At 52.8% G+C, this 10,481-nt stretch overlaps 1 protein-coding gene and 1 non-coding gene across 2 annotated transcripts; one reads left to right on the top strand and one right to left on the bottom strand.

Moving 5' to 3' along the window:
• Window positions 1-337: 337 nt before the first annotated feature.
• Window positions 338-462, bottom strand: MIR9071 (microRNA mir-9071). Its single transcript, NR_128094.1, has one exon. It is a non-coding gene; the product is annotated as a microRNA mir-9071 (primary transcript).
• Window positions 463-2,492: 2,030 nt separating this feature from the next.
• Window positions 2,493-10,460, top strand: GRPEL1 (GrpE like 1, mitochondrial). The gene is made up of 4 exons (XM_001501517.5): window positions 2,493-2,872; window positions 5,144-5,306; window positions 6,607-6,688; window positions 9,248-10,460. Exons 1-4 carry the CDS (start codon window positions 2,772-2,774, stop codon window positions 9,592-9,594), a joined length of 693 nt encoding a protein of 230 aa, XP_001501567.2. The 5' UTR covers window positions 2,493-2,771; the 3' UTR covers window positions 9,595-10,460.
• The last annotated feature ends 21 nt before the right edge of the window (window positions 10,461-10,481 follow it).

The raw sequence follows: 10,481 nt of genomic DNA, 5'->3' as shown, positions 1-10,481 counted from the left end.
AGTCACCTAACCTGGCTGGCCCTGTCCTCTCCTCACCCACCACACTGTGGGCTGACCTGCGAGAGGATCCACAGAGCCCGGAAACGGCCGGCACTCAGCATCTCACCCACGCTGACATGCTGTCGAGCTATCTGCACGACCTTCTCCCGAGGATGTCTTCCTTTTCGAATGCCACTCCATCCTTGTTGGGGGCAGCACGTGCTATTTAGCTTGTTCTTCCCGTACCCCCTGCACCGGCCACCCATGCCCTTTGCCAGAAGTGCGTTCTGCAGGATGATCCAGGAGTCTTCCCATACAGTCAGCTTCTTCTCCATGTGGAGATGATGCGCACTGAGGTGATGAAGTTGCAGACCTCAGGGAACTACCCGAGCAGGCTCCAAAGAGCGGTGGCAAAATGACACCTCTGCACGCCCAGCCCCAGCTCCCTTTGGAGCAGTTCTCAATATGGCCACGAGGTGGCAGCACAGCAGGCCTCTGTTCAGGGCAAGCCCATCGTTTCCTCAGGGATCCAGGGCATGGCCTCCCGGCTGGTGGTTGAGCGTCCCAAGGGTGGCATCACCACTGCCAGGACCAGTGTCTGTCTCTGTCTCGGGACACAGAGGCTATAACTCTCTGTTGACTGTCTTCATGCTGCACCCTGAGCCATTTACAGCAGGATGCCCATCTGATTCCCTCTGAGCCCCAAGAATGGTTAGGAAAGGAATATTTGTACGTCTTAAATCTCACAATAAATGATATGATCCCAGTTTTACAGGTGACCAGATCAAGGGCGACAGTAATTAAGTGACTGGCTCCAGGTCACAGCCAATGAGGAATATGACACTACTTTAAATTTTATTACAGAAATTTTCAAACATATACAGAAGAAAATATCCGTAACTCCCACAGTATTTATCATCCAGTTTCAACCACTATCAACATTTTGCCACTTATTTTTCTCCTATCCTCATTTTTTTTTTTACCAGAGCATTTATAAAGCAAATTCCAGACCCTGTGGCAATTTACTGTAAATACTTCCATTTGCACCTCTAAACAATTAGAACATTTTACCTAACCACCAGGCCATTATCTCTCCCTAATAAAAGTATCAATAACTCCTTATTATCATCTAATACTGCTTATATTCAAATTTCCTCCCCCTTTCACAAATGTCTTTTTGACAGCTGGTCTGTTCTGTCTGATCCAAATAAGGTCCACACACTCCATTTGGTCCTGTCTTTTAAGCAGTTTTATTCTCAAACAGTCGTCCTTTCTTTTTTTCTCGAGGCCCTTCGTTAATGAATAAACTAGGCCATTTGTCTGGTATAACATCCCACATTCTGGATTTGGCTGTTTGCCTCCTCCTGCAGGTGGCACAGGGCCTGGCACAGAGCAGGTGTTCATTCAACATTACAAATCCTGTTAAGGGGAGCAAAGAGAAAGAACAGAGGTGTGGTCCTCACAAGTGTGATAGGTAGGCAGCACTCCACTTGAGGGGCCACAAGCTCCAGCCATGGGATCGTGGGGAGCCCACAGGCTCCAGCCCCGGGATCTTGGGGAGACCACAGGCTCCAGCCCCGGCATCTTGGGGAGACCACAGGCTCCAGCCCCGGGATCTTGGGGAGACCACAGGCTCCAGCCCTCCATCTTGGGGAGCCCACAGGCTCCAGCCCTGGGATCTTGGGGAGACCACAGGCTCCAGCCCCGGCATCTTGGGGAGACCACAGGCTCCAGCCCTGGGATCTTGGGGAGCCCACAGGCTCCAGCCCTCCATCTTGGTGGTGAGGACTGCAGGCCAAACAGTTGAAGCAGGAGCCAGACCAGAGCTCCTCGGGGCCCCTCGCTGGAGGGACAGAAGCCACGGGACATAAGAACAAATGGCAGCTCCTCTTCCAGCGCCTCGGCTTCTTCGTGCCACGTGATATACTATCGCTGACCTTCGTCATATAAAGAATACGTTTGTATTTGTGAGCTTTAGCTTGGTCCCTAAAGTCTTCCTAGGTGCTGCTCTCATTTTGTTGTTCTGTGTTTTATTCAGAGCAAACTGAAGGGGATAGAAAAGTGCAAGCAAAACCAACAAGCACCCACATTCCCAGCATCCAACATCAACACTGCTAACGTTTTGTCCCATTTTCTTCCGGGGTGTTTTTTTGTTGGAGCCCCCAACCACCGCCTTGTTCCTGCTCCCCGTCCGTCGCCGCCGCAGGGCAGCCAGCCCAGGGCGGAGCCTCCCAGAGGCCGCTGACCGCCGTCTCCTAAAGGACCTGCACAAGCGCGCCCCCGTGCTCTGCCCTCGGCCCAGGTGCACTGAACCAGCGCAGTCCCAGGAGCCGGGGCCGTGACGGAGGACGGGACAAACGCCTGCCCGGACCCAAGCCGACTCCTGGAGCCAACGGCGGCCCGAAACGTGAAGACACGTTCTACTGGAAACCGGCCGCCAAGTCCTGCAGGCGCCGAACACGCGCACTTCCGGCGTCCCGCCCCGCCCCATGCTCACTCCCCATTGGTCCCTCACTTGACCACGCCCCGCCCACGGGCAGTCTCCTCCCACTGTCCCCTTCCCCTTTCACCTCACCTTCTGGGTCTCCAAAAGGCTTCAGACCCCGCCCACCGAGGGTTGGGGAAAGCGCTCCGCCATGGCCCGCAATTATTGGTGACTATTGTCTGTCCATTAGAAGAGAGGCGGTGGCGGATTGGCTGAGGGAAAGCAGTTGGGCGGGAAGGCAGCCACAGAGTCTGCGCCGTGGCCTGTGCCCCGGTCGGGGGGAGGGGGGTTGCAGCGGCATCTGCGCATGCCCGGTGCGTGCGCAGGGCCGGCGGCGGCGGCAGTCATGGCGGTTCGGTGCGTGAGGTTGGCGCGGCGCAGCCTCCCGGCCTTGGCGTTGTCTCTGAGGTGAGGGCGCCCGGCGCCTCGGCTGAGAAGGGGCGCGGTCCTCGGTGCCGCTGCCGGGCCCGCCGCCTCCCGCTCCGACTCGGCGAGGCCGCCCCGGGCCTCCTGGGCTCCCCGGAGCGGGCGTCGTGGGCGGCAGTTCCCGGCGGGGCGTGCACCACCGCCCGGGCTGCCCTGCGGGGCTGCTGTGCGGCGGGGCCGCTCTGCGGCGGGGCCGGGGTCCGAGGGAGCGGGGCCGCGCTGCCCCGGGCGCGGGCGGGAAGCGGGGGCCGGGCGCCGGGCGCGGGCCGTCGGCGCGGACAGCCTGCTGGAGCCGAGTTCCCGGCCGGCCCGCTCCGCTCCCCGTGTCCGTCTGCTGTCTTCTCTCGAGCCCGCGGCTCCCCCTCTTCGGAAGGCCTCCTCCTGCGTCGGTGGGGCGGGACCCAGCCTCTGCTCTGTTGGAGGAGCTGCCCCGAGCCGAGTTAATGCGGAGCAGCCGCTCGGGCCGCCGGCGCGCGGAGCTGGCAGGCCGGTGTCTGCCTGCAGGGGTCGCTGGCCGCGTGGAGGGGCGCCGGGCGGTGACGCGGGGCGAGGTGTGATCGCAGCCTGGGAAGTTACGTGCAGGGAGATCCGGGTACAGAGCAGGGACCGCCCGGAATACCTGAGTGAAGAAACTTTTCGCTCGAGTAGTTTGGGGGTTTGTATCTGGAATTGGTTCCCGGGAAAGTGATCCCCAAGTCAGCATTAATTTCTGCCTCTGAGAACTGGTTTCGCGGAAGGAGGCTCCGGTGGGGGAGGCAGGAGAGCTGAATGGTGGTCCTCGCTCTTGGAAGAGCCCAGCTCTCTGAGACTCAGTTTCCCGCCCCGGCCCTGGTGCGTCCCTCTCCACGCTTGTGCTGCTGCCCAGCGCTCTGCTGGCTGCGCTTGGGAAAGGGGTCTGCGGGCAGGCTGTGTCAGGACGACGGGGAAGGAAGACGGGTCACGACAGCACGCTCCGTGTTTACCTTACTCGCCTTTTTTAAGTCACCGAAGGAAAAATACAGTGGACAGCTATTGCTCCCCACCCCTGCAGCATCACACTGGTGGCTCCGCTGCTCCTCTCCACAGGCCCAAGACTGGTGACAGGGTTTCTGGTTTGGTTTGTCTTGACAAAAATGGGGTCATGTTTCATGTTTCTCTAAACTGCGTTTCCTGCTGCACAGCACACTTGTAGTGTAGCCGGGAGATGACAGTTCACACGTTCTTTTGGTAGCTGCACAATATTTCAGACGACAGAAGCAACAGCTCATTCAGTCATTACGTCCTTGCTGCTGAGCATTCTGTTTCCGGCTGTCACTGGACGGTGCTGCCATGAGCACCCTTGTGCGTGCACTCTGCGTACTAAGAGCTCTTCTGTTCCTCGAGGCACTTTTCTTTAATCTGGGAAGAAAAGTAAGCACAGTTTATTTTCAGATTGGACGATGACATAGTTAAGAAGAGCTCCACTGGCCCTGGTGAAGAAATAAGACTATTCTATCATTCAGTAATGGCTTTGCGACCTTGGGCTTATCGCCTAACCTTTTCCACGTGGGGATCAGATCAGATAATATTGTCAGTCACTTCCAGGGTTAGCTTTGGTCCTCGCTGTGTTTCCCCTGGACATACCCCCGTGGTTTTCTACCTCCACACCTTTGCCAGGCAGTTCCCTCTTCCCGGGTGGGTCTGTCTGGCCCACTCCTGACTCCTTAGGAGTAACTCCTGCCTGTCCTGCAGAGCCCCTCTGCCACAGCCTTCAGGGTCTTCCATTTCCCCAAAGCTGGAAACCTGCGCTGAGCCTCCCAGAGCACGGTTCCTCTCTATTGCTTTTAAACCCAAGAATATAGCTTTCTGTGTGTAGATATCTGTTTTGCATGATGGTAAGTACCCCGTGGGCGAGATCTCTGCTGGGTGGGTCTGTGTAATCAGCATCGGCCCGGGGCCTCGCCTTTAATAGGAGCTACTCCATAAAGATGTGGTGGGGTCTGGATGCCCGTATCTCAGAGGCAGGAGTTCAGAATGGCGAGGAGAGGAGGTTAGTTCTGTAGCCTTGGTACGCTGACGATAGTTTAGGCGTGTATTGCAGAAGATTTTCTATGAATAAACAGCTTCTACACGTTGTATACAATTTGCCCTTACTAGACTAAGATAAATCCTTTCTCCCTCACGAGCCAATAGCAAATAGTTTTAAGTTGTCTCAGATTTCTAATATCATCCATCTGACTTTAACAAGGAAAAACACACATAGTCTTAATTTCTTGCATGTGGGCTTTTCTTCAGGCCATCTCCCCGGCTCTTGTGCACAGCGACTAAACAAAAGAACAATGGCCAGAACTTGGAAGAGGATGTGGGTCACAACGAACAGAAGACAGATCCTCCCTCTACAGAGAAGATGCTCATGGAAGAGAAGGTCAGGTTAGAGGAGCAGCTGAAGGAGACGATGGTAAGGCCGCACAGGCTCGAGCGGGGAAACGTGTGGTGAACTCCAGGTTCTTTGGAGGCTGTCTGTCCAGCCTCCGTGCTTTATTGACAACAGAGACCGAGGCCAGAGGAATTCAGTCGTTTGTCTAAGGATTATGGTTGGGTCATATAGCAAATTACTGCTGAAGAAGGGAGTAGAACCCAAATCGTGTGTGGCTCAGGTTCTGTCATGGGAATCATCTCTACGCACTACACTGTATATTGAATTAAGACTTGCAGTGGTCTTTGTAGATGAGGACCGCTCCGTGTGGCTGTTTAAGCTGGGCCTTAGGGAAGGTCAAGGGTTGGGGCCAGGGGTGTGGTTATGTGATGCTGGCTCGTGCGGAGGTAGGAGTAGTGACGCGGATGGTTACTCTGTGTGAAAAAGCGTAGGTGGCACAAGTCAAATTCTGTGAGGACTTAAGAACGGCACCGTCAAACCCTCACTCTGTGCTGGCACTGTTCTGACCTCTTCATCTGTAGTAATCCTCACGACAGCCCAGTGAGCCAGCTGTTAATCTCCCTGTTGATGAAGCAACTGAGGCCCAGAGAGGTTGAGTAAACTTCTTAAGGTCATCTAGCCGCTGAGCGGCAGAGCTAGGGTTTGAGTCTTGGAGGCCTTGCTCTCAGCACTGCACTGTAATCACCTGGGAGACAGGTGGAGTGTGGAGCCCCCCCCCCCCCCCGGAGTAATTTAGTTAAAAATAGAAATGCTCAGATGAGTGCGATTACAGGAAAAGCAGTGTGAGAAATGAGGAAAGTACCAGAATTCAGATGATTATTACACAATAAGTGTTTGAACTGAGCTACATCTGGGCAACGTGAAAAAGAGCAGAAGTTCGTTGATGGGCTTTTCTCTCTCTGGTGGGATAGAGGCCTGGACTGTCGACCCAGGCTCGCTGTTCTCAACTTCTCGGGGTAGGAACCGAGGTGGGTCAGCCCCTCCTAGGGCTCTAGGCTTCCCTCAAGTTGGAAATTCTGCTGAGGAAGTGAATGGTCCTTCCCTGAGGGGTGACGAGACCATCAGAACCACGAGAAAGTAGAAATGTTTTCTTGTCCTTTCCGTGGCTGTGTGCTTGAGTAAGGATGGCCTTGGGGCTGTATAAATATGTGACACCTTGACATCTTATTCCCTACTTGTTGGAAATAGTGACACAGTTGTAACTTATTTCTCCGTATTAAGCTGCACTGTCTGTAGTCCAAAATAACAGATGTTACTTGTATTTTGGCTTGGAGTTTATGTCAGATTTGCTTTCCTATGTTTTGTTTCTTTTTTTTTTTAGGAAAAATATAAGCGAGCTCTGGCAGATACTGAGAACTTGCGGCAGAGGAGCCAAAAATTGGTGGAGGAGGCAAAATTATATGGTAACTTTAAATGTTATATGATGTTGATCCTGGAAAAATACCGGGCGGGGAAGGTGGGGGTGGGGTGCGAACGCGATTATCAAACAGCAGGATGGAGCAGGTGGGCAGTGCGAGCCCACTGGCTGCATTCCTCCAGTTTTTAAGATGGGTCAGTGGCACAGTTGTCTGTAAGGAGCCAGAATTGCGTCGTGACTAGCATTGAGGCTGGTTAGCGTAATTCTCTCGGTGAGGAGCGTGTTCACTGCTCTTCACACGGTCTTCCACATGAAGGTGTGAACCTGCAGACACTTCTAGCAGGTCAGCGTCTCTGCTCACTTCCTAAGCCATACCAGCAATAACAGTGACATCACTTAAGATCTCCGAAAACGCTGTCAGCATTGTCGCCTTTGGATATATTTGTCACTGTGCTTCCCATTTTACAGTCGAGATCATTGAGGCTTAAATGACTTGTCTCTCATCACAAAACTAGTAGCTAACGGCACCGGCGCCAAGGCCAGTGCTCCTGACTCCATCTCTGCTTGTGGTGTTTACTAAACATAAGGCTACCATTTGAGTACTTAGGGAACTGTCAGGCGGGCATTATTGCCCCGAGTTATAGTGAAGACCCTGAGGCTCACCGGGCGGGGGTAAATACTTTGCACAAGGACGAACTGGGTCTGTGGCCAAGTGGGAACCAAGGTGTACATCTTGTGAAGCCGCCACATTCAACACAGATAACAAACATCTTGAAACACTTTTGGTTCCTGGATGCTATCGCCTCAACTCCGGGTTTTCTGCCTCTTTCTGGTAATGCCCTCGTTGGCTCCTTGTCTGTCTGACCTCCAAATATCTGGGTGCTTGAGGGCTCGGGGCCAGGCCTCCCCTCTCCTCGCTGTGCTCCCAGATGATTTGCCCTCTCTGATGGGTCTAAATGGCGTCCATACCCAGGTTCTCTTTTCAGCTCAGACATCTCTTCGGAGTTCTAGTCCCACACGTCCTATTATTTACTTGGCATCTTTACCTGGATGTCTCACAGGTATTTGAAACTTAATTGCTTCCTCTCTACTCATTTTAGTAAGGGATACCTGTTATCCACCCAGGTGCTTAGGTCAGTAATCTGAAGTTATCCTTTTGTCTCGCTCAGCCCCACATCCATCCCATCCAGTGAGTGGTGAGTGGCTGATCTCTTCCTTCATCCACTTCCCTCTGCTGCTGCCACGCGGGTCCAAGCCAGCTTCAGCTCTTGCATCCCTGCCCCACACCCCAGGCCAAAGTGATTTTAAAGGACAGTTTGACACATCCCACCTTCACCCATTTCCACTGCCCCATCTAGAACCCTCAGCTACTCTGTGGGTCTGCCTCTTCCCTGTGGCCTGCCTGCCCCTCTGTTGCTTGAATGCTTGGATAGCTCCTAACTCTTCAGGCCTTGGTTCCCAGAACCCTTCCCTGGCTCTCCCGTCTAAGCGAAGGCCCTTATAAACACATGGTGTACAGTCCTCTCCGCGTTCACAAATGCTCCTTCACCTAAGTGTGTGATTTGTAATTGTGTTGTCACTTGTGTGATTAGACATTGATGACTTACACTCCATGAGGAGCAGACAGTTCCCTAGCAACTGGCACCAGTGTTAACCCATAGTAGATGCTCATGTTTTTATTGGATAGGTTGAAATTTTTTAATTTCAGGAGGGTCAAAATATCGTGAAAGGGAGTAAAGTTGTAAACAAGCGTTGCCTCCTGCAAAGTGGAGTCTTTGAAACTTGTGAAGACTCAACGAGGCCCCGCTAGCGCCCTTGAGACAGTACTTGCTGCGCTGCTGGGGCCTGGGGCACAGACGCCAGCTCGAGCGCTTGTCATCCCTCACTTCCGTTCAGCATCTAAAGCGTTTTCCTGAAGCCTCAAACCCTCTAAATTTTGTAATACACTGCCTTGAATTTTGAATGACTTTCTAGTACGTTATTTCTTCTGTTGGACTGAGGATAACGCAGGTTAAAGTTAAGGCTTGGGGTGTGTCTTAGCAACTTACCCCCCAGTGCCTAATAACTGCTGGCATTTATTGAGTACTCACGGTGTGCCGGGCACTCGAAGGTGTATAACCTTTCGATCGTAACCACACCGTGTGTCAGGTGCTGTCGTGATCCTCGCTTTATAACTGAAGGAGCTGAGACCCAGCGAGATTGACCAAGATCCCACAGCAGTTAAGTAACAGCCGGGGATGGGCCCCAGGCTCCGTGCTCGGTGGCTCCCGTGCCGCGGCTGCGCCCCCTCCTGCAGCCTGCCGGCTTCCGCCGGGTAGCCGTCACATCCGCGGGGATGACGCGCTCTCCTGAGTTTGCAGTTTCTCAGGCTGGAGCAGGGTTGCTGTGTGAGGCGGTTCTGCACATTTTCAGCTGCCTGTTTTCATACCTAATTATTCTTGTCACAAGTTTTTTGTTTGAATCTGTTGAAATTCTAGGGTGAACGAATGATTTGAAAAGTTACCATTAAACAGCCTGTGCACAAAGTACGCAGGGCGTCCGCTTCTGAAGTGCCTCCCGCAGTTGACATGGAATGCGAGTGATGCTCTTCTTTACCTTCATTTAGGCATCCAGGGCTTCTGCAAGGACTTGTTAGAGGTTGCAGACATTTTGGAGAAGGCAACACAGTGTGTTCCCAAAGAAGAGATTAAAGATGACAACCCTCACCTGAAGAACCTCTACGAGGGGCTCGTGATGACCGAGGTCCAGATCCAGAAGGTGTTCACGAAGCACGGCTTGCTCAGGCTGAACCCGCTGGGGGCCAAGTTCGACCCTTACGAACACGAGGCCTTGTTCCACACCCCGGTGGAGGGGAAAGAGCCGGGCACGGTGGCGCTAGTTAACAAAGTGGGGTACAAGCTGCACGGGCGCACCCTGAGACCCGCCCTGGTGGGGGTGGTGAAGGAAGCGTAGCCGCCTCTGCAGGGTTCTAGTGGGTTTTTGGTAATCTCTTGCTATAACGCTTAAAGGCTGGTTCGTCCTTTCTTGTCTGTGAATATGTGACCTCCTCCGAAACCTTTTGGGAAAGCTGTAGTAACCAGTGGGATAAACAGAAAATAAGCCAGTTGCACAGTTGCGTTAATGAACTCTTAATTCGGGAGTCTGTTCGTTGATTTTCAGTACACGTCGAATAGTTCCACACGCTTGCAGGACAGGCCGACGGGACACTGCCGGACCCTCGAGTATCATGAATAATGCTGTACCTGCTCAGACTGCTGACGTCTGAGCGTCTGAAATGAAGGAAAGGTCTTCGGGAAGCCTGCCGTTTGGCTGGCTGGCTGCGCCCAGCTGCAGCCTGTGTCTCTGTCTCCCGGTAGCATGCGGGTTTCCGGGACCCTGGGCCCGTCACAGCTCATCCATCGAAGGAAAGGCGCGCGTGTAAACCTTGCTCAGAAAGATTTGATGGTGCCCCCCTTGGTGGAGAACATATGTGAGTTCATTTACAATTAATTAGTTACTAGCTAGCTGCTAGAAATGATCAACTTCTGGCTTTTCTTTGAGATGTGAAATGAGGACATGAACCTTAACAGTTCTCACCTCCTTATTTTGCCAGTAACTGACTTTGACAAAATCAGTTACTTTTGCCTTGTCATGTTCACATATTTGTAGAAATGTTTAAATCTATACTCAACTAGTTACTGATGACCTGAAGGTATTTTCCCTAGTGAGATGGACTTTCTCAAAATCTGAGGACTGCACGCTTGGTATAATTTAAATGTTAAATGTTTAATTTTTAAATTTTATTTAAGAGGATTAAAGCCCTCATGTTTATTTTCCTACATCCTGGTACCTCCTTTGTG

Source organism: Equus caballus, chromosome 3 (genome assembly GCF_041296265.1).
Source record: "Equus caballus isolate H_3958 breed thoroughbred chromosome 3, TB-T2T, whole genome shotgun sequence".
Classification (NCBI taxonomy): Eukaryota; Metazoa; Chordata; class Mammalia; order Perissodactyla; family Equidae; genus Equus; species Equus caballus.
This window is presented reverse-complemented; position numbering and strand designations above follow the sequence as displayed.